Source organism: Notamacropus eugenii, chromosome 7, assembly GCF_028372415.1.
Source record: "Notamacropus eugenii isolate mMacEug1 chromosome 7, mMacEug1.pri_v2, whole genome shotgun sequence".
Classification (NCBI taxonomy): domain Eukaryota; kingdom Metazoa; phylum Chordata; class Mammalia; order Diprotodontia; family Macropodidae; genus Notamacropus; species Notamacropus eugenii.
Window position 1 is genome coordinate 3080463 of NC_092878.1, and position 23382 is coordinate 3103844.

At 37.6% G+C, this 23382-nt stretch overlaps 1 protein-coding gene across 6 annotated transcripts in view; it reads left to right on the forward strand.

Annotated features, from left to right (window-relative positions):
• ATP8B4 (ATPase phospholipid transporting 8B4 (putative)) overlaps nt 1-23382 on the forward strand; it is a 339741-nt gene that overhangs the window by 166973 nt on the left and 149386 nt on the right. For all 6 annotated transcript variants that reach the window (XM_072623610.1, XM_072623613.1, XM_072623609.1 and 3 more), the window contains 2 exons: nt 8347-8417; nt 17312-17394. In XM_072623610.1, the coding sequence (XP_072479711.1) occupies nt 8347-8417; nt 17312-17394 (154 nt within the window). The remainder of the gene's footprint in view (nt 1-8346; nt 8418-17311; nt 17395-23382) is intronic.

Here is a 23382-nt window from a genome sequence, read left to right on the forward strand (position 1 = left end):
AAAGAGCCATTTCTCAATTGCTAAATGGTTAAAGGAAATGAAGAGATAGTTTGCTAAGGAAGAAGTCCAATAACAATGGTCATGTGAAAAAATGCTCCAAATCACTAATTATTAGAGGACTATAAATTAAAACACCTCGGACATTCCCCTCACATATCAGATTCATGAAATTGACCAAAAAGAGAAATTCTACAGGAGTATGTGAAAACAGGTACAGTGAAGCATTCTTTGTGAACCTGTCAACTGGTCCTCTTATTCTGAAAAGTAATTTGGTACTATGTCCAAAAAGCTACATAGTGCTACCCATTGAGGTGAAGGACTCAAGTTTACAAAGATATCTGTTGGGGAATGGCTGAATAAATTGTAGTATTTAAATGTAATTATGAAATACTATTGTGGAAATGATGAAGGAGATAGTTTCAGAGAACCATGGAAAAGTTTACATGAACTGATGCAGAGTGAAGGGAGAAGAACCAGTAGAACAATTTATACAATAACAACAAGCTTTTTAAAGGATAAAACATTTTGAAAGACTTAAACACTCTTGTCAACTCAGTGACCAACTAGGATTCGAGAGGATTTACATTATTCATCTCCTGAAAGAGAAGTGATTCACTCAGGGTGCAGAGTGAGACGTGTAACTTTTTGGACATGGCCAATGTGGGAATTAGTTTTACTTAATTATGCATGTTTGTTAACAAGAGTTTTTACTTTTTGTTTTTTCAGTGGGGGAATGGTTTGAGACAAAATGGATCTTTGTTAATTAACAAAAATAAAGAAAAGATAGGATATTGAATCTACACATCTTTCACTCAGTTGTTTGTTATGGAAGCCCCTTTGCAAAAGCTTGCCTCCTCTCTTCTAACACTCTTACTAAAGATGAATCAATGACCATGAGGCTTATTTTGATAAATACTTTACATGTAGATGGGAAAGTAGATAAATGTTAGCAGTTACTAATGTTGATTTTTTTCTCTACTTATCCTCTGCAACAACAGATACTGGTACATAATAAATTACAATTATTTTAATGTAATCCTTTTAAAATGCTGTCTGAATATCCCATGAAATGTTGTTTCTTGTTGCCTTAGGATGCACAATAAAACGGTCTCTGCAACTCTTTTATTTGCATCTCTGAGGAAAACCTGCAAACCCTTCTTTCACTTAGCTCTGATTTCTTCTTCTTCTGGTTTCACTTATAGGGAGAATGTCGAGATTGATCTAATTCAATTCCTCCAATAGTAAGACCACTCCTTGGTTACTGGATTAGGATCTCACATTTATAATACCAACAATTTAGCAAATATTCATAGATGGCGTGAAAACTGTGTGATTCTTAGCATGTTTCTTCCTACCCCCTTCCCATTGTTTGTTTTCATTGCAGAAGTAGAATTTAGCACCTTTTTCTATTTTCTTTGTTTCTTGGGTTGTCACTGTCAAAGAATTTATCACCAAGTGGTCAGACTACTGGTGATGAGCCTTTCTGAATTTACTAGGAGTGTATCTGAAACCTTTCCAGGCTCCAATGCAGCACCAATCAAAACTCTTTTGGGGAGTAAACATGCTTTCTGAATAGGCCTCTGCATAGTGAACACAGTGACATATTCCAGAGGTGCTAGAGTTATCGCCAGCAAAACTCCCAACTGTGGTCCCAACCAGATTAAAATGTAATTGGGAAATGTCTAATAAATAAAATAAAATTCAACTTAAGAAATGTTAATTTGTGGTTTTGGTCAATGTGTGGCCTTCAGAGATCCATTTCTATTTGGGTTCGATACCACCAGTGAACTCTGTGGTTCCACTCGTTTGAGTGCTGATACTGGCTTTCAGGGTGATATCTGGCAGCTTATCTTTAAGTAGCAACTGACTATCCCTTTGCATGGGTATCTCCTTTAAGGTTACTTTTGGGGTAACACCACTGGAGGTAACTCTTTGGGGATTACATAGGTGGCTCATGTAGTGAAATCTTTGGGCAGTTCTGCTTTTGGTGGTCTCATATTGGGTGTCCAAAATTAGAGGAGTTTTTGAGTTTGGGTACTGGAAACTTGATTGCCATGAACCAGGGAGACACAATTTGAAAGCTCAGACTGCCACCTTCCAAATTGAGGACAGTTCATTTGGATGATGATAGCCAGGATGTCTTAGATTTAATTCTCTTGATAGTCAGTCAGTAAGCATGTAGGGAGCTTTTGCGAGTGAGGAAAATTGTTAGACTGTTTATCTTTGTATCTGCCATGGTTTCTAGGCCATTGAAGGTTTTCAGAAAACATTTGTTGAAGGAATGAATACATGAATTTCATAGGATTATAGTTTTAGAACACAGAGGACCCTTAGAAGTCCTCTATTCCAATGCCCCTTCCTAGTCCTCATTTTGAAGATGGAGAAACTGAAGCTGAGATGCGAGAGATGCTTAAGATGTGAACTCTGACCCTCTGACCTGATGTACCACCTGCCTTTTCAAATGGGTTGAAGCTGAATTTAAACGTTAATAACACACTGAAATGCTAATGGGCCTAGGAGAGGTGTAAGATAACTTGCTCCTTCCTTTCTTACTAAAGGAGCTATGGACATACAAATGACTGAACCCCCAGAGTTCAGTCCTGGGGGCCCTGGCCTCTCAAGGGAGGGGATCAGGCTCTTTTTTTCTCATACTCTCTGGGGGAAAATCTCTTAAAGTTTAGATTTAGTTCGTAACTAGAGTTTTTAATTTGGAGTGTGGAAAGGTACTCCATATGCAATGTAAATCATGTAGAGGACACTGTTTCCTCCACAGCAAAGAAATATTTAACATAAAAGCTTCACAGCTTCACATGGGCAAAGATCTAAAGAAGTAGCATTGACTGCTGTTGGTGAAATTAGAGGTCCCTTCCAAAAAACAGACCACTGTATGATTAATTCCACCTCCTTTTATTTTTACTTTCAAGACATTATTAGTCATTTGTGTGGATATAACGCTGAACTCAACAGTGTTTTAAAAGGCTGTTTAGTTCCAGAAAAAAACTCCAACAAGGAGAACCGAAATGTAAATCAAATTAATAGTAATTCATAATTATAACTATTGATCCTTATGCAATGCTTCAGAATTTATGAAGTACTTTGTATGTCTCATATGAACCTCGTAATAGTTAGGTACTGCAGGTATTATTACCCCATTTTATTGATGGGGAAACAGTGTCAGATCAGTTAAACAACTTGCTCATGCAGACATATCTAGTGTCAGAGGTAAGGCTTGGACCAAAGTCTTAAGTCCTACAATTGCTTAAAGAGAATGCATGCAGAGTGGCCCTGTCCTCAAAGAACTTGGTAAGTGGTTATTTTAGAAATGCATTTCAGAATTGCTGCATATCATGGCAGATTGAATGGAGTGAACAACCAGTTTACTGCATATAGCTGGTAAAAGTAATTTTGTTATGTCTTATAAACAAACTTTATATACAACTTATTCAATGTTAATATCTTTTAAAACTGAAGAAATTATCTTCTAGCTTTAAAAGAAAGCAGCAGTCCGATTACAAATTAATTTATTACCTGTGAGAGTTTTGTTTTAAAAGAATGGGCAGGAATTAAAGATCTTACTTTTGAGATAAGATAGTTCTGGAAAGCCTTATCCACTGAATCTAAAGCCTACTCCCCGCCAGGAGTGGGCTTTTGCTCTCCCCAAATCCCTCAAGAGTTACCTAACTCTTCTTAAACACCTTTAATGAATCCATCTCCCCAGAGGAAATATTCTGCTTTCTAATAGCTCTTGCTGTTAGGAAACTTATAATTTAACTTTTATGAGCTTCAAGTCAAAGTTCCTCATTATTTTACCTGATTCACTATAAATATTCCCTTCTCTTTTCTTTGTGTGAAGAAAACTCTGGGCCTTTCAGAGCACCTGAGGAAAAAGCTATTTAATTTTTCTCTTTTTAATTGTTGTGAATTAACTGATGATGTAAACAGGGTAGTACTGCCCTTGTCTAAAATGAAATCCTATTTTAGAAGAAATTCATAGAGGGAATCTGAATGTTTCTTAGGGGTGGGAACAGGGAGAGGGGAAATAAGAAAAATGCAGGGATGAAAGTTTGAAAGTGATGGGGAGATAGGTTGGAGGGAGAGTGAGGGGTGCATATAATGTAAATGACTAGAGTTACCCATAATCTCAAATTTGCCAGACATCCAGGTGGTGGCAGCAACAGTTAGAGCCTCAGTGACTTTCCATTAGTTGAAATACACATCAGTCTTTATTGTGTATTAGTTGTTTCTCATTTAACAGTCTCTCCACTGGAGTGCTGATTTTCTGTGCTCCTGTGGCAGGAAGGGAGGTCTTATAAGAACCAACTGGGATCCCCCTATCAGGATAGGTCTCTCTCTTCCTACCATTTTCCCTCTCCTGCCCTCCTCTTTCCTGAGTGTATGGAATGTTCAGGGAAGACCAGCACCTCTGCTGGGAGGGCTGCTCATTCACTTTTGAGGTTCACCTGCCACTCAACCCTCATCTGTGGCCCCAAGAAGCTGTAGCATGAGCAGTGGTCACAGCCTGGTAAAACCGTCTCAGGAGATGGGCTAAACCAGGTTGAGGGTAACCGAGAGGCCTCAGACCTATTGCTGAGTCATGGGGATATCTACCTTCCCCTGGTAGAATGGGCAGAAGACAACCATGTTCCAATGGCCGTGAAGGCAGCTGAAGCAGGTGTTGTGGAGGGCTTAGAGCTTAGTCCAACATCAAAGATGCTAACGTCATCCACTGCATCCCAGGGCAGCCATCTTGATTTTTGTCTTGCCAATGGACTTTGATGACTTTGGAAGAGAGAATGAGTCTTTGATGACTTTGGGCAATTCTACCTCACTTAAATCCAATTCATGTGCAAGTCACGAGATGACCGAAGATGTCACTGGTCCTCTTCAAAATGAAGGACAAACAAGAACAATTCTCTTTCCTCTGATTACTTTAAGATCAACAGCCTTGCTGAGTTTATTGAATCATAGATGTAGACCAGGAAGGTGCATTAGGCCACCTAGTCCAACATTTTCATTTTTTCAGGTGAGGATAGCAAGGTATAGGGAAGCTAATAAATAAAATCACATAGGCAGTAAATTCCAGCGATAGGATTTGAACATGGGTCCTCAGAATCCAGGGACAGTGCTCATCCCGTTGTACTACACTGCCCCTTATTAGTCACAATGATTATAATTAACCTAATTTCGTTGCAGAGGCAAAGGAGGCAGAGATGCAGATGGAACGTGAGGAAGGGAAATTGCAGAGTTGCTAAAAGAATAGGCTTGAGGGGCATTAAACTATGGCATTATATATATATTATATAAATGTATACATATATTCACATATGTGTTTATGTGTATGTGTGCATATATATGTGTATATATGTACAGATATATATGTATTTACTAATCAAATAAAAAATACTCTAAATTAGATAACATTGTTTTTAAAAGTCATGCTTATTTTACTCAGGATGTGAAAGAAAGGGGGAATTTTTGACCAAAAGGGTGTATCTAGATCTGATGATTTCTTCTAACGGGTAGTTTTTCTATAAATGAATGAAAAAGCAGTTACTAAGCACTAGTTACGTGTGAAGTACTGTGCTAAGAACTGGGGAGACCAGTAGAAAAATGAGACAATTCTTACTTTCAAAGAGCTCACACTTGAATGAAGGAGAAAACAAAAAAACGTTCAGCTGTAGGGCCGATGGATAGTCATGAAAGGCTTTTAAAGAGTGACTGAGGAGCAAATGGCTAGGCCCAGAGGTTCTCAGACTATTTATCAATTGAGATAATAATTTGTAAAGCCATTAACACAGTGCCTGACTCCTAGGGAAATGCTTGTTTCCCTCTCCGATCCTCTATGTCAGATGATCAGATAACAGCGCCGGGGGTCTTCAGTGTGCCTAGGCAATTAGCAGGTAGGCCTGATGGTCCTTCATCTCACTGGATGGAATAGAGTGAGTGACTCCCATCTCATCCAAGCCATGTGAGCAGTGAAGCAGCAGGAATGGTTCTGGGCACCCCTATTTGGGGAGGGGCTGGAGAGGGAAGGAAAGGGAGCCTATCAACCTTAGTGGTGGCAAGTCCTAGTGTCTGATCATCTTGTATGAGTTCTGGCATGACCCAGGGACAGAAGATAGGGTGAGGGGAGAAGGAATAGTTGGCATAAGAAGGGATATCACTGTAGCCCAGTGAAGACCTCATAACTTGATGGGCAACTGTGATTATGTAATTCATATGGAGTCTCCAAAGATTCATAGGCTCATGGGATTGTGGAATTAGAATCAGAAGCGACTTTGGAGCAAAAATTTTTAATGCTGTTATTTGATCCTTTGGAGCTATTAATTATGCAATGCCTAGAGGTTACATCTGGAACCAACATTCATTTCCTTGATCTGAATATTTTTTCCCATTCAAAATGAAATTTGGTCATTTTGTTTGTCTACTTGTATGCTAGTTAGGCTGACGTTGAATAAGGGCCAATAAAATCCATAAAATGTCACTTCAGGAATAAATAGGTAAACTCCGTGACCCTGGGCAAGTCACTTAACCCCTTTCATCCACAGTTTCCTTAACTGCAGAATAGGGATAGCAATGGCATCTAACACATAAGGTTGTTGTGAGAATCAAATGAGATACCATATGTAAATTGTCTTGTAAACCTTCAAGTTCTATGAAAATGTTATTGTTACTATTATAAATGCTTTTATTATTAATAATAACATTGAAAGGTTCATCACTAGTATGTTGGCAACTCGGTAATATTTTTGGCTATGGCAATAAATCAGATTTTCATAGGTAGGTAGAACGTGATTTCACAATATTCTTTAGAATTGGAAATAAAAGCAAATGATTTCCTTGAATGGAAGGACTGTTTGAAATTACTAGAAAGTCAATTGTCAAGTTACTAGACATTAAATAAATAGGTATTTGTTAAGTACTGACTATATCTCATACATTATACTAATCCCTGTGTACACAAAGAAAAGCAAAAACCTTCCCTGCTGTTAAGGAATTTTTTCCAAAAACCTTTTCAAAAGGTCCATAATTCCAAGTGATTACTTATGCTCATGCTCTGAGAGGAAATGAAAAGCACAGCAGAATTTGAGCAGGTTATCTCTGAAAGGCACATCCACCTCCCACCCTGAGCATCCTTTTATCACTCTGCTTGCTTTTCCCCATCTCCTCTTCTGCTTCTTTTCCCCTTGTTCTCTCTTTATATTGCACAGCCCATTTCTCTTTGTCTCCTCCCCTACTCCTTGCCCTTGGCCTGTGAATTTCTGCTTCTGTTGGTTCCAAACTCTTTAAATCTCTGTTATATGTAATTGAGATATATCTCTTTGTGTTAGTGTGTATAATGAAACGGACATATGTGTCAAAGTAATATTCCTAAAAGTGCTGATCTGACCATGTTACTTCCCCTATCCAATAAGCTGCATTGGCTCCTTATCACCACCAGGATCAAATATGAAAAGCCCATCCAGTGAAGTTGGCCCCTTGATGTTACTAGCACAAGACATCCCATCTCCCCAGTCTGGGTGTTTTCACTTACTGTTTCTCATGATTGGAATTCTCTCCTTCCTCATCTCTGCCTCCTGGCCTCCCTGGCTTCCTTCGAGTCCCAGCCAAAACCTCACCTTCCACAAGAAACCTTACCCATTTCCCCTTATTGCTAGAACCATCCCTCCATTAGTTATCTCTAATTTATCCTGTAGGTATCTTTGTACACAGCTGTTTTCATATTGTCTTCTCCATCAGAAGGTAGGTTCCTCTAACCTTTCTTTGTACTTTAGTGCTGAACACAATCATTCAGCCGATACGCATTTGTTAAGATTCTGCTCTGGTGCATGGCAGACACTTGATAAATATTCTTTCATTCTAAGACTTTTTTCTTTGTATCCGTGGAATCTAGCCCAACATGCTGGTAGACATCTAATAAATGCTTGTTGACTTGTTGCTTGATTTTTTTTTGAATCCACGGGTAAGATATTTATCCTTATCACTTCATCCTATTAGATTGGGCCCAGCATTTTAGCACATTTGAAACCTTTCAGTGTTGTGGTCTAACATCCTAAGTGTTGGTATTCCTTTCAACTTTGGGTCATCTGAAAATCTAATGAATTTTTCATTTGTACCTCAAAGTATAAAAATGTTAAACAGCACAAGGTTGAAGGAAAGATTCTCTCTCCCCACCTCTCCCCTCCCTCCTCCCTGATTTTCCTACCCAACCAAGTTGTTATGAAGTACTTTGTAAACCTTTATGGGAGTTGTTGGTTGACAGAGTAGGAAAACATAGATTACCCTGGATGAATCTTCTATGATTCTTTTCTCAAAATCCTTTTTTCTTTTTTTTCACTTTTACAGGCTGATTTGCTCATCTTGTCAAGCAGTGAACCACATGGTCTCTGTTATATTGAAACTGCTGAACTTGATGGGTAAGTTGATATTAAAATGAGAACAGATTTGCCATAAAATTTGTTAAAGTGTAATGACTATGCAAACACATCTTATCTTAGATCTTATCTCTTCATGAAATGTTTTTTCCCTGATAAATGTTAAATCTTCAAATTCTAAAACTTAAATTTGAAAGGTAATCTTCAGTGTCAATGCATCATAAAATATTTTGCAAATTGCTTTGCATTTTCTCTAATTCTGTTTCTGTTAGGAACTTTTTGGCATGCCTGCATCGACTTCCTTAGTCTAAGATTCTCCACTGTAATGAGACTAAATTGCCTCCCTCATTCCCAGTGGAGCTTTTCAGGAGTGAGAGGAATTCTGGAGGAGACAGAGAAGGGTTTGAATTAATTTCCATTCTGTCACTTGTTTCAGTAAAACTTTGGGTGTCATTGTTCTTTATAGAGAACTTCACAGATTAAAGTCACTAAGAATTATGAGTATTGGGATCCAGATTTCTTGATAATTACAGCCTCCTCTCTCTCCTCATAGCCCCTGCCTCCATTTAAAGTTAAAATATCAGGAAAGAAGAGGATTATAATTCCTATAAATATACAGTAGTGTCCTAAAGAAGACAGTTCTTTTTTTTACTGATATAATTCATACATGGTGAATTGCTGTAAAGTTATTATTTAACTTAGTTGCTACACATAGGGTAGGTATCTATAAGTCTATATAGACAGTTGCAAAATAATCCTGGATTTGGAAGGCAGCTTTATAGATTGTAATGTATTATATCAGGCTTTAATTGGACATAGCTATTCTGTTTCAGAGAGCATAATTTTCTCTATAGGAGATCCAAATCCATTCAATCCTAAAGTATCTTGGGTTTTTAAAAAAATGATTATTTTAAAGTTGATAACTCTTGGCAAGCATATATTTAAATATACACAAAAAAGATTGAACCTTAAATTGCAAACTTCCTTTATTTGCACTGTTTGTGCCTCAGACACTTCCTAGTTGTATGACCCTGTTCACAGTCACTTAATGATGCCTGCCTCAGTTTCTTTATCTGTAAAATGGGGATAATAATAGCACCTATTTCCCAGGATTATTGAGAGGATCAAAAGTGATAATATTTATAAAGCATCTTGTAAACTTAAAACACTAAATAGACCCTAGCTATGGTTATCATGGTTGTTACCATCATTTAAAATAAGTAAATTAATTTTACTAAAGTATGATAAAATCGTTATCATGGATGTCCCCTTCTGAACTTTATCTTCCCCCCTCTCTGCATATTTTCCCATATACTATCATTATTATTTATATAGTTGTACTTAGTGTGTATATGTTTTTGGGTCTTCACTCTGCATCGCTTCATATAGGTCTTCCCATATTTGCATTCACCATATTTTTTTCTTGATAGTGAAATCATGTACATTTGTGTAATGTTCATTCATTCACAAATTATGGGACCCATGGGCTGTTTCCAAATCTTTGCTATTAAGAGTAATGATTCTAGCAATATTTTTCTATAAAAAGATCTGAGTCTAATGTCAATTAGGTATATTAAGTATTAGGTATCAGGTCAATTAGACATTATTAGGTATAAGCTTAATAGCAGGATCACTGGGTCAAAAGGTATGAACAATTGTGCATTTCTTATAGAATCAATATTCCTTTCAAAAAGATTTTACTAACCCCATCTTCAGCAATGTAATATGCTTGTTTTCCCTGGTCCTATGATCAATACATTTAACTTTTATTTATTTATGGAAACTTAATGAGTGTAACGTATCATTTCACTGGTTTAATTTACATTCTTCTTTTGGAGAATTTGAGTTTTTCATGTTTTATAGATGATTATTATTTCTTCTCCTGAGCATTGACTATTATTTTCTTTGTAATCAAAAATCCACTGGGATCTATTACCCCACAAGCAAACGATTTTGTCTGTGGGGTAATCAATCCCTGTCTTATAATTGTATCAATTCCTTATAGATTCTGAAGGTCAGGCTTTTATTCGCAAGGCTTCTCACAAAGGCTGCCCATTTTAATTGCTTTTTTATTATGTAAACATTGATTTTTTGGGGGGCAAAAATTTCTCCTTTTTAACGTATTCATCTATTTTTGTCTCAGAATTTTCATCAGCTTCTTGAATAGCCAAACAATTTTGACTTCCATTATTGCAATAGAGATAGCATTTCATGATTTTGTATCTACCTCACAGGATGGTTGTGAGGATCAAGTGATATATTCATAAAAATCACTTAGCATAGTTCATGGCCTATATTGTCATTGTTCGGTTGTTTCTGTTGTGTCTGACTCTGTGACCCCATTTGAGGTTTTCTTGGCAGAGATACTGGGCAGGTTTGCTATTTCCCTCTCTAGCTCATTTTACAGATGAGGAAACTGAGGCAAAGTGAAGTGACTTGCCCAGAGTCACAGAGCTAGTATGTATCTGAGGCCAGGAAGATGAGTCTTCCAGACTCTAAGCTTGACACTGTCTGCTGCGTCACCTTATACTAGACTCTTTATAAATACTAATTCTCTTCCCTTCCCTACCTTGCAATTCTTTATGGCCTTAAAAATACTCATGCCATTGGCCCATTCAGAATTTATTATGATTTATAGAGTGAGATATGGGCTTGATATCATGTATGGAGTATTATTACAGCTTTGCTCTATTGGCCTAGATAGACCCGTACACGACATCTTGAATTTTGACCAGGTAAAACGATGTCTTTGGATATGTCCTTGATTGTTTTGAGTGGGATCTTAGCTATTAGTGTGGGAAAGCACTCAAGTGTGATTTTTTAAAAAATTGGTAATTAACAACAGTAAGTTGCTAATAGCTTTCCAAAATTTTAAGATTATGCTCATGGTTGTTGAAATTATGTTTCTCACTTGAAATTTATATCACTCCTTTCTTCCTGATTGTTTATATGAAGTATTTTGTGTCTCATTTGGTTAAGTCACCTTACATATCCTGGAACTGTGACTAAAGATCTTAGTGTCCTGATCAAATGTATGACACTGGGCCTTTTCTCCTTTCCTACGGTAACCAATCCTGATGGGGGACAGCATGAATTATTCAAATAGATGTTGGTGAGATTGAGGCTAATGTAAAATATTTAATATTTCTCAACTTGTAGCTTCTGTTGAAGCCCAATCCTAGAAATCAGAGATGTCTGAGCTCATTTGTGCATAGCTTTTTGTTCTCAAACAGGGCACATAGTCATTCCTAATACTTCAAGACTTGTTTTTTTTTTAAATCTACTGTGGATTTATTAGGAAGCTTATTAATTATGGGAACAGAAAGCTATGAACGAATTTGATCTTATTTTCTCAGTGCTGCCACACTCAAATGGTACTTACTCTCAATACCAGTATACAATTACAATCTAATATTCTTTTATGGAGGAGAGGATTGGACTAGATAACCTCCAACATGACAATGTAGTGTAGTGGAAAAACATTGGATTGGAGTCAGAGAATCTGGTTTTGAATCTCAGCTTAGTTACTAATATTTTTGTTGATTTTTTAAAATATGTACCAATTATATTAAATTTTTTAACATTAATTTTTAAAAATTTTGAGGTTCAAGTTTTCTTCTTCCCTCCTGCCCCTCCCCTGCCCCTTGACAAAGCAAGCAGTATGATATTGATCATATATGTGAAGTCATGTAAGAATATTGTGTTTCTTCCTTGTTTTTGAAGAGGACCATGACATCAGGGAGATGAAGACATGACTTGCACTTGACTTTGTTTTGAGTGAGGGAGGGCTGTGCAAAGTCACCAGCCTCACTTCTCCTCCTGAGCCATCTGGATCCAGTGACCAGATATTTATCAGGATGACTGGAGATGGCCCAGGATGCAATGGGAGACCTTGGCCTTTTTTGGCTGACCTTTTCAGGTGCTCACCTAGAGGGAAGTAATGCCCACTGAGTGAATAGGCCTCTTTAAGAAGTAGTCAGGGAATGACCCTTTTAATGAGCAAAAGAAAAAAATAACTAACTCAAGTTGGGAAGGAAACTGTTACTATGGATAATCACTCTAAGCCAGTCATAAAGTGGAGCTTGGGCAGGGGTTATCCAGTCTATGGGCTTGAGAGTGCAATGGGTTTAAGGTTTTGGGAATGAGAAGGAAAGAAGGATGGAAGGAAGGAAGACAGGACATCTAGCCAGTAAACCCCAAAGGAAGGGGAGGGGAAGATAGAAGGGACCGGATGACCTGGGTTACCCAGCTAACTGGGTTCCCACTTAGACAGCTCAGTCTGCTCACAGGTTGTGTTTTTCCTTTTTTGAAGAAGACCTTGACATCAGAGAAATGATGATATGTCTTGCACTTTGTTTTGAGTGAGAGAGGGCTATGCAAGGTCACCAGCCTCACTTTTCCCTCCTGAACCATCTGAATCCAGTGACCAGATATTCATTCATCAGGATGACTGGAGATGGTCCAGGAAGCAATGGGAGACCTTGGCCTTTTTAGGCTGGCCTTTTCAGGTTGTGTGTTAGTTCTTTGTTGCCAAAGAAGCCCATGTCATCAGAGAAATAATGACATGACTTGCACTTGACTTTGTTTTGAGTGAGGGAGGGCTGTGCAGGTCACCAGCCTCACTTTTCCTCCAGAGCCATCTGGATCCAGTGACCAGATATTCATCAGAATGACTGGAGATGACCCAGGATGCAATGGGAGACCTTGACCTTTTTAGGCTGGCCTTTTCAGGTACTCACTTAGAGAGAGGTAAGGCTTATTGAGTGAATAAGGAGGAGGCCTCTTTAAGGAGTGAGTCAAGGGATAGCCCTTTTAATTAAAAAAAATCAAACTGGGAAGGGAAGACCCTAAGGTGTGTTGGCCATAAGAAAAACAGTTACTGTTTACATTCACTCTGAGCCAGGAGGGCCCCCCAAATAGCCAATAAGTGGTGCTTGGACAGTGACGTAGTATGTCCAATTGATGAGCTCCAGAGCGAATTTTTCAATATTAGGTATGTACAAAAGAAAACACACAGAAAAATAAGAAAAATGAAGAACATGAAAATATGCTTCAATCTGCACTTAGAATTCATCCATTCTCTTTTTGGAGGTAGATAACATTTTTTATCATGGGTCCTTTAGAATTGTCTTGGATCATTGTCTTAGATCATTGTCTTTGTCAGAGAAGTTAAGTGTTTTACAGTTGATCATTATTACAATGTTTCTGTTACTATGTACAATGTTCTCTTGGTTCTACTTACTTCATTTTGCATCAGTTCATATAAGACTTTCCAGGTTTTTCCGAAACCATCCTGCTCATCATTTCTTATCAGCTTAGCTGCATTTGCTGTCTTCAGGAACTTGTTCTGGGAGCTTATCCTGTCTATTCAGTTTCTTGCCCTGTAAATAATAAATTTGGACTTGATGATATCTGATTTCCTTCTAACTCTTAATCTTATGATCCATCAAGCTAATCTTCTGTTGATTATTTCCAACTTTTCCTGTATGTAGCTTGTTTGAACCTAGTATTTTGCATGTTGTCTCCCTCGGTAGATAGTTATTTCCTTAAGGGCAGGGGATTTTCTTATACTTTTCTTTTCATCCCCAGCTATTTACTACAGTGCCTGACATATAGGTGCTTAATAAATATTTATTAATCGATTCTCTATGATTCCACAGTTTGATACTTAGTTCATTATTGCATTGTGACATCTTTTTATTTGTTATTAAACTCAGCAGATATATTTTTTTCCTGTCTAGATTGTAAACTCCTTGAGACAGATGTGTTACTCTTAGTGAGAGGCATTGTTTCATCATCAAGATTGAAAAGATATTTTATCTAAATTTATTTATTCAGGGCCATACCAATCAAATGATCAAAATTACTTTATAGTGCTAGGAAAAACAAAAACAAAATTCGTTTGGAATAATGAAAACTTAAGGGTATCAGGGGAATCAACGAAAACAAATACAAAAGATAGTCTGGCTGCACTAGATCTCAAACTGTATTATAAAGTGGTAATTATCAAAACAATCTGGTACTAGCTAAAAAACAGAGTGATGGATCAGTGGAATAGATTAGGTATAAAGTTCATATAGCAAATGACTGTAGTAATCTAGTATATGATAAACTCCCAAATCCAAGCTTTTGGAGCAAAAAGTCATTATCTGACAAAGACTGCCAGGAAAACTGGAAAAAGTAGGATTAGAAACTATGTATAGACCAACATCTCATACTGTATACCAAGAGAACGTCAAAATGGGTACGTGATTTACACGTAAAGGGAGATACTGTAAGCAAATTAAGAGAGTATAGAATAGTTTATCAGATTTATGGATAGGGGAAGAATTTAGGACCAAAGAAGATATAGAGAACATTATAAAATGTAAAAGAGAGAATTTTAATTACATAAAATTAAAAAAGGTTTTACATAAACAAAATTAGTGGAACCAAAATTATAAGGAAAGCAGAAAACTGAGGAAAAATTTTGCAACAAATATCACTGATAAAGCCCTCATTTGTCAAATATACGGAGAACTGAATCAAATTTGTAAAAGTACAAATCATTCCGCAATTATCAAATGGTCATAGGATATGAACAGACAGTTTTCTGATAAAGAAATTAAAGCTATCTATAGTCTTATGAAAAAAATGTTCTAAACCCTGTTGGTCAGAGAAATGCAAATTAAAACAACTCTGAGGTACAACCTCATACCTATCAGAGTGGCTAATATGACAAAAAAGGCATGTGTTGGATATTGGAGGGGATGTGGGAAAATTAGAGCACTAATACATTGTTGGTGAAGTTGTGAACTGATCCAGCCATTCTAGAGAACAATTTGGAACTATGCCCAAAGGGCTATAAAACTGTGCATACTCTTTTGTCCAGCAACTTTGATGCAACCACTACTATGTCTACATCCCAAAGACATCCAAGGAAAGGGAAAAGGACATATTTGTACAAAAATATTTATAGCACCTCTTTTTGTAGTGGCCAAGAACTGGAAATCAGGGGGATGCCTACCAATTGGGGAATGACTGAACAATATGTGGTATATGATTTTAATGAAATATCATTGTGCTGTAAGAAATGATAAGCAGGATGATTTCAGAAAAATCTGGAAAGACTTACATGAACTGATGCATAGTGAAGTGAACAGGAGCAGGAGAACATTGTACACACTAATAGTAATATTATTCAATTAAGAATTGTGAATGACTTAACTATTCTCAGAAATAGAATGATCCAAGGTAATCCCAAAGGATTAATTATGATTAACAGTAATAATTAATAATACTATCTACCTCCAGAGAAAGAACTGATATTGATCGAATACAGACTGAAGCATGCCATTTTTCATTTTCTTTCATTTTTTAAAACTCAAGTCGTCTTGTGCAAAATGGCTAATATGGAAATGCTTTGCATAATTACACGTATAGCCTATATCTGATTGCTTACTGTTTCAGGAAGGGGGCAAATGGGAGGGAGGGAGGGATAGAATTTGGAACTCAAGACTTGAAATAAAGATGTTAAAAAGTGGAAAAAGAAGATTGAAAAGATAATTCTAATGCCTTATGATGATTGAGACCTTCTTGAGAAGTTGCACAAATCAATTCATTTTGAAAATTTACCATCAAATTTTTCAAATTTTCTGATTTCCAAATGCATGGTGGGCATTTAAATCCACCTCATCTAGGCAAGATCGTGCACAAGCTACACAAATGGCTTCCCAGTTTTATTTGTGAGGTCTTCAGAGACTGGACATAGAAATCAGCTGCTGGACTGTTCCCTTTAAAGATTTAGATAATTGATTTTTAGGAGGAGAGAAACCTAAATACACTTAGCATTTTTCAAGTTACCTAAGATAGTGATAGGTATGGGAAATAGTAGATAGAAATCTAGTGCCAGCTAGAGTCAGGAAGACCTACTGCTCTAGTTCTGCCTCTGACATATGAATGTGAGACTCTGGGCAAGTCACTTAACCTTTCATGGTCCCAAGAAAGTCTCTAAAACTATAAATTAAACAATTTGTTTTTTCTGAAGAAGACTTTGACCACCTGCATTAATAAGGGAATGCTCTGCCAGTAATATCACAGCTCCTTCCCTCCCTCCATTGTCACACATGCAGTAGGTATTCAGTAAATGAAGGAATGTGCCAAATGTTCTACTAAACAGAGAGTTTGATGTTTTAGTAAGTGGAGAAGAAGTGCTTTTAAATACCTCCACTGGAGATATCCTCCAAGAAATGTGCTCAAGTTAGGGCAGAAAAGATTTCATTTAGACCTAGGAGAGAACTTTCTGAAGGCAAAGACCATTAAACACAATATGCTGGCAAAAGCTGTGGAATCTTCATCCCTGAAGTAGAAAGCCATCTGCAGAGTGTCTGTGTGGTCTTGTTTGGATGGGGAAGAACAATTTAGATGACCTATTGAAGTCCAGGCAAGTTCTGAGATTCTAGAATTACATGACTCTTGTGTTGCTTCGCCAAGAAAAATAAACCTGTGTTCCTTTTCTCTGTTTAAATTTAAGCTACTGTGAAATTAGCCATGATCATGTTTTGAAAGGAAAACTACTACACAGATATCCGACTCTTTAGTGTGATGCTGGCCTCATTTGGCTAGCAGTGGAGCTACCATTCCTATTCTATTTTGTAACTCATGCGTGATGTCTGAATAGGTCCGAATGAAACCATATTTATTTTGTCCTCTGTTCTTTCAAAGAGCAAAACAGATTACTGTGTTGTTATACAGATGTGCAGTTTATGGGATGCCAACTTTTAGGAACATTGGAAGTCCCTCCCACTTTTCTGAAACAGTGTGGAAGTGGTAATGACATTCAAAGGGAGTTCCTTGAATTGACGTGTTGGGTATTTCATGGGCTGTACCCGCTTGATTAGTTTATGTAAGATGCTGTGGACTGTTCCATATAAAAATTCATGTCATTAATTTTCCAGGGAGACCAACTTAAAAGTCCGCCATGCATTACCAGTTACTTCAGAACTTGGAGCAGATATTAGCAGGCTTGCAAAATTTGATGGTAAGTAGTTAAAATAAAATAATGATATGATACTGAGGACATAAAAGTCTACATTTATTACAGACTGACTCTCTTTTCCTTCTTGAATTACAATATCTACCTGTGGTGCTATCACATCATTAGGACAGTTTGACAAAATCAATTCAGCAAATATTTATCAGACACTTATTCTATGCAAAATACTATACTAGGTGTTAAGAATATGAAGATGAAATAATACACAGTCTCTGCTCTCAAACTGGTGAAGGGCTGTGACATGGTCATTAAGTGGCTATTCAATGTTTATTTATTCCTTCCTTCCTTTCTTTCCTACACATCTTTCTTTGTACATACCCTGCAATGTTCTCCACTTGCCAGATCTTAATCTGGAAATTCTATTAATATTTGTGGAGGAAAGAGGTACAAGCTTCACAATATTCTGTGGTGTCCAGATCGGTTCATTCATTCACTCAAACATCTCTAATGCTTAAGCACTAGATTCTAAGGTCTTTAAGAGCAGATATCAGGTCTCATTGGTCTTCTTACCCCTTATTGTACCTAATACTTAGTAGATATTCAATAAGTCTTGTTTGGTTGACTTTTCATTTTTTCCATTCTTAGTTTTCTACCTATAGTGATCCTTCCTACCAAAGTGATCTTTGGCATAACTAGGGTCAGCCTGTAAGAAATGATGATGCAGTTCAAGTTTCTTGTTCATGATCTCCTCTTTTAGCGTCCCTCAGAACTTCCCTTTCTTTCCATCTCTGGACGCCTAATCTGTACTGTCTTCTGGCAGGACCTTATGGTCAACAGTGTGATTAAACACAGTAGAACTAATTCGTGCTAAGGTATTGACTAGTTGGTGCTACCTTCTAGGGGCATTTGCATTTTAATTGGAGACTCTTAAAGGCTAAACAAAATAGTTCATTAAGATCTACAGTTTTGTAGATGGTGAAATCTCAGATAGTGAATCTTGGGTCATGAAACTACTGACACTTCGAGAATAGTGTAGATGTTTGGAGATCTTCCCAGTTTCCTCAATTCAAAACTCATAGATGGTCTTCTTTTTGGTCTCAGAGCTTGGGTTTTAGTATTCATAGAAAATAGGTTACTATCACAGTCATCACAGATAATCTCCTACTCTTCCTACCATGAAGAACTAGTATGAGATACTAGTTTTCTTGAGTAGTATCATAGTAGAGAGTTTAGCTACTGTTTAGCTACTGATCTGGGGAAGACAACACCTACCCTCCTTCCTAAGGGAACAGAAGAGGACTACTTTTCTTAGTGATGGGGAAGGCATAAGTCCAATTTATCTTAGTCAGTATGATAGTGGATAGAGCTCTGGGCTTGTAATGAGGAAGACTCATCTTCATGAGTTCAAATTAGACCTCAGACACTTAACAGCCATATCACCCTAGACAAATCCCTTAACCTTGTTTACCCCCAATTCTTCATCTGTAAAATGAGCTGGAGAAGGAAATGGCAAACCACTCCAGTGTCTCTGCCAAGAAAACCTCAAATGGGTAGTATTTTTATACTTCATAAAAGTGATTGGTTTTGCATGTGAGTTCCTCTGGACTAATAATGGTTACTCATTTATTGCTTTCACTCAAATGTATTTGCCATAATCTGAATGGTTCCCCAAAGCATCAGTCTAAAGTTATTTTTCCATCTAAAGACAGCAGCCTCATTTTTATCATTTAAAGTCAAAAAAGGAATGCTTTTGAGAAGTTACATAATGCAAAAATTCATGTGACAATAAATTCAGTTCAATTCAAAGTCAGGCATTAAGCAAATTCTATGTAAAAGACACCTTGATAAATGCTGGGTCTTGGATGACAAAAACTGAGCACTCTCAACTGGCAAAAAGTTTACATTCTGTGAGTCAGGAGAAGACGGATATGATATGGGTGATAGAGAAGTCAACATGGCAATTTAAGAAGGAAGAAAGCATTAACAACTGGGAGGAATCAGAGAAGACTTTTCATAGGAGGTGGCACTGGAGATAAGCCTTAGGCTTAGAGGAAAATAAGTCAACAAGCATTTATTAAGTGCCTGCTATGTGTCAGGCGCTATGTTAAGCCCTGGTGGACTCTGAGATGTAGAAATGAGGAGGGAATGCCTTCTAGCCTTGGGGAAGGGGGTGCAGTTTGTGCAAATACATGAGGGTAGGAGTTGCCATATTGAATTCAGGAAATAATTAGCAGTCCAATTTGGCTCGAATGTAGAGTATATGAAAGGGGATGATGTAGCAGGGTGACCTGGAGTTCAGCAGAGAGATTAATACTGCACATATAGATTCGGGAGGCCTCTATTTAGAAATGATAATCAAATACATGGAGATTGATAAGATTACCAAAGAGAGCATCTGGAAAGTAGGGTCTGAAAAAAAGAGGGTCTGGAAAATGCCCCAGGACAGAATTTTGGGGGATATTTATACCCAGGGGGTGGGAAATGATTGATGAAGCAGCTAAGGAGGCAGAAATAGAGTGGAATTCATTAGAAGAGAAAAAAGAAGACAGTAATGTCTCAGAAGGTGAAGGAGAAGAGAAAATCCAGGAGGAAGGATGGTTAGAGCCCTGAAAGCTGGATAGAGCTCAAGAAAGATGAAGAATGAGAAAAGTCATGAGATTCCACATCAATGGCAACTTTGCAGAAATGTGTTTCAGTAGAGTAGGAGAATTAGAAGCCAGACTGTAAGTAGTTGAGAAGAAAGTAGAAGGTAAAGAGTGGAGATGGCAATAATTGAAGTTTGGCAGTGAAAAGAAGGACCAATGTTAGATGAGAGCTCACCGAAATGGCTGAACCAACTGAAGCTCATTAAGGATGAGGGAGAATGGAGCATGTTTGTACGCTGCAGGGGGAGAATCAATAGATAATCAGTCAGCAAGTGTTTGTGATCTCCTGCTATGTTCCAGGCCCTGTACTAGGTATTGGGGATGCAAATACAAAGAAAGATGGATGATTAGAGAGGGAGGCACCAAGAGTTGGCCTTGACAAATGTGCCTTCTTCCTTAGAAGCTGAAACAAAGAAGATAGTAAAGAAGTAGAGGGGTTTTGTGATATGGAATGAAGGAGATGAGTAAACAAGGGATGAATGACATTTATTTTCTCAGGAAAGTAAGATTCAAGAGGTAAGACTGTAGGGTTTTTGTTTAAAATTTGATGAGAAAAGATTTTAGTTAGTAACATCTGTTGCGTGGAGTGTGGTAGACAGCTAATTGGCGAGGAATAAAATGATTTCTCTAAGAGTTCAGTTGAGATAAAATAAAATGAATTTGTAGTGGCCCCTGTAGTCTGTGCTTTCAGTCTGTCCTATGCCAAAGTTATTCTTTTTTTTCTGAAATCCTAAATTTTCCTGAATTTTCAAATAGATGATAGTTAAAATTGAGCTTTTAGCCTTTCTGAAATGTCACTTTGGGTTTCTGAGAAAGTGTCTAAAAAATGAACAGATGAATCATGCTTAAACGAATTAGATTCGGCATACAAATTAAATTTCCTTTATTAATCTTTGTATTTACAAACCAAGGGAAAATGGGATTGACATAAAATATGGTGTGGATCTTTAAAAACAGTTGGCATTTTAAGAGAACCCGTTAGTAAGACTCCTCTTTTTAAAAAATTCTAGCTGACATTTCCTGCTGGAATTATAAGAGATACTCCCTTCTTCTAAAATTTTATGCTAGTATAAAATATTAGGAATATTGGAAATCTTTAGCCCATGGAAACATGTTGCTATTATATGCATTCTCTAAGTCTTGTGAACTGGGAGTGGCTTAACTTTGGCAGTCATGTGTCTGGGCAGATTTTACTCAGAGACTCTGAATTCCACAAGTACTTCTTTGGGAGCAGTGATAGAAACTTAATTAAGCAAAGAATGAAAACATATATAGCTTACTTTGGTATTTCAGGGATCTGTTGTTTCCTAAGGGTAGGTATTCCTTGCATGGACAAAGTGAATAACCTTCTGATAACTTAGCTGGTCTTTGTCATTTGTGGCAGAAGAAGAAATCAGTTACGTGCAGCCAGACTTGTAGTGAGCCTAGGAAAACTTGGCAAGACTAGTAGTCCACAGAAAAGGGGTATATAGTCTATCAGCAGATCCCCACAGGAAAACCTTCCAGATTGGTAGGACTTCTAGAAGTCATATAGGTGGCAGAGGGGATAGAGTGCCAGAGTTGGACTCAGGAAGACTCATTTTCCTGAGTTTAAAATCTGACCTCAGACACTAGCTGAGTGACCCTGAGCAGATCACTCAATCCTCGTTTGTCTCAGTTTCCTCATCTGTAAAATGAATTAGCGAAGGAACTGGCAAACTACTTCAGTATCTCTGCCAAGAAAACCCCAAATGGGGTAATGAAGAGTCAGATCTGACTGAAAAAAACTGAACAGCAATAGAATCTTCCAGATCTTGTGCCCCACTGATGTAACCTCTACAAAAAAAAAGTCAAGACAGTGTGGTGCAACGGAAAGACCCTAGAGCTTGGTGTCATAGGACCTGAGTTCAAATCCTGGCTTTGTAACTTTCTATTTTTGTGTCCTCAGACAAGTAACTTTGTTTCACAGGGCCTCAGTTTCCTTGTCTATCAAAGGAGGGAGTTGGACTGAACCTCTGAGATCCTTTTCAGTGATAGATCCCATGATCTACATGGCACCATGAAATATTATAGGAGAACTTGAGTGTAGGATGCATTAGTTATACTGAGGATGTTTTAACTCAAATAAAAATGTAGCAGATATATATTTTAAATTAATTGTTTTTCAATGAACAAAAACCTTTTTTTCTCTCCTACCTGTCCCTATATTGGAAAAAAAAACTTTGGGTAAATCATTATTCATCAAAATGGGAGCGAGCTGGAACAGAGTTCCTCTTCTAATTCCTTTGTCTGGTTTTAGTAACTTTTACCAGCGACTCACACATACCAAAGTCAGCAGAGAAGACACATACACAGAAAGGAGAGAAAACACACACATGTAAGAAGAATATTGGTGGATGTATGTGACAAGGAAAGTTGACTTGGTCTACTGCACTTCCTCATACATGAGATACCATTTCCTACCTTTGTGGTTTGCATTGGCTTAAATGCAAATAATGAAAGCACTTGACCAATACCTGTAGACTGACAGACTGACCAAAGGTGCTTCTAGGGACATAGGACAGGCCAGTATGGTCACTTGTCTTGGGAGAAGCAGTGTGATATAATGGGACCAGTGTTGAATTTAGAGTCAAAGAACCCAGATTCTCATCTTGCCTCTACCATTCACTAGTGTAATCTCCCAGGGCCTCAGTTTTCTTATCTGTAGAATGAGGGTTGAGGGTTTAGACTGAGTGGTGACTGAAGTATCTTTCAGCTCTAAGGCTATAATCCTACGTAAAGGAGTAGGTAGTTGGTCATGAAAACCATGATAATCCATTCTACTCTTTTTGCTGGGATGCGTTGAATCTCCTGGTGAAACAGAAGGGGGGAGAGAAAAGATAAAGAATCTAAGCCCTAATGAATCTATCTGAAAACCTCTCTTCTCTCCAAGATGGTTTTAAAAAAAGGAAGGTAAAACCCATGTCAAAAAGTGTCCTTTCCCAAGAAGAGAGGAGTTGAGGCATGGGCAAAACTTGCCTGTCTCTACTAATTTTAATTTTTTTCAAGTTGCAAAATACATAGTTCTTGTTGTAACTCCTTATATTTCCATGGTGGGGATTCCAGTCAGGCAGTCAAACTTAACCCTGTTTGCCTTAGTTTCCTCATTTGTAAAGTGGGCTGGAGAAGGAAATGGCAAACCACTCTATTATCTTTGCCAAGAAAACCCTCAACATGGAGTCATGGAGAGTTAGACATGACTGAAATGACTCAACAACAACTTAAGGTTGACAAAGCACTTTACAAGTATTACTTAATATTATCCTCCCAACAGCTAGGTGGCAGTGCTCTCAGTAGGTGCTATTTAGGGTAGATCAGTCAACTGTGGTTGAGTGAGATTAAGTGACTTGCCCAGGGTCACATAGTAAAT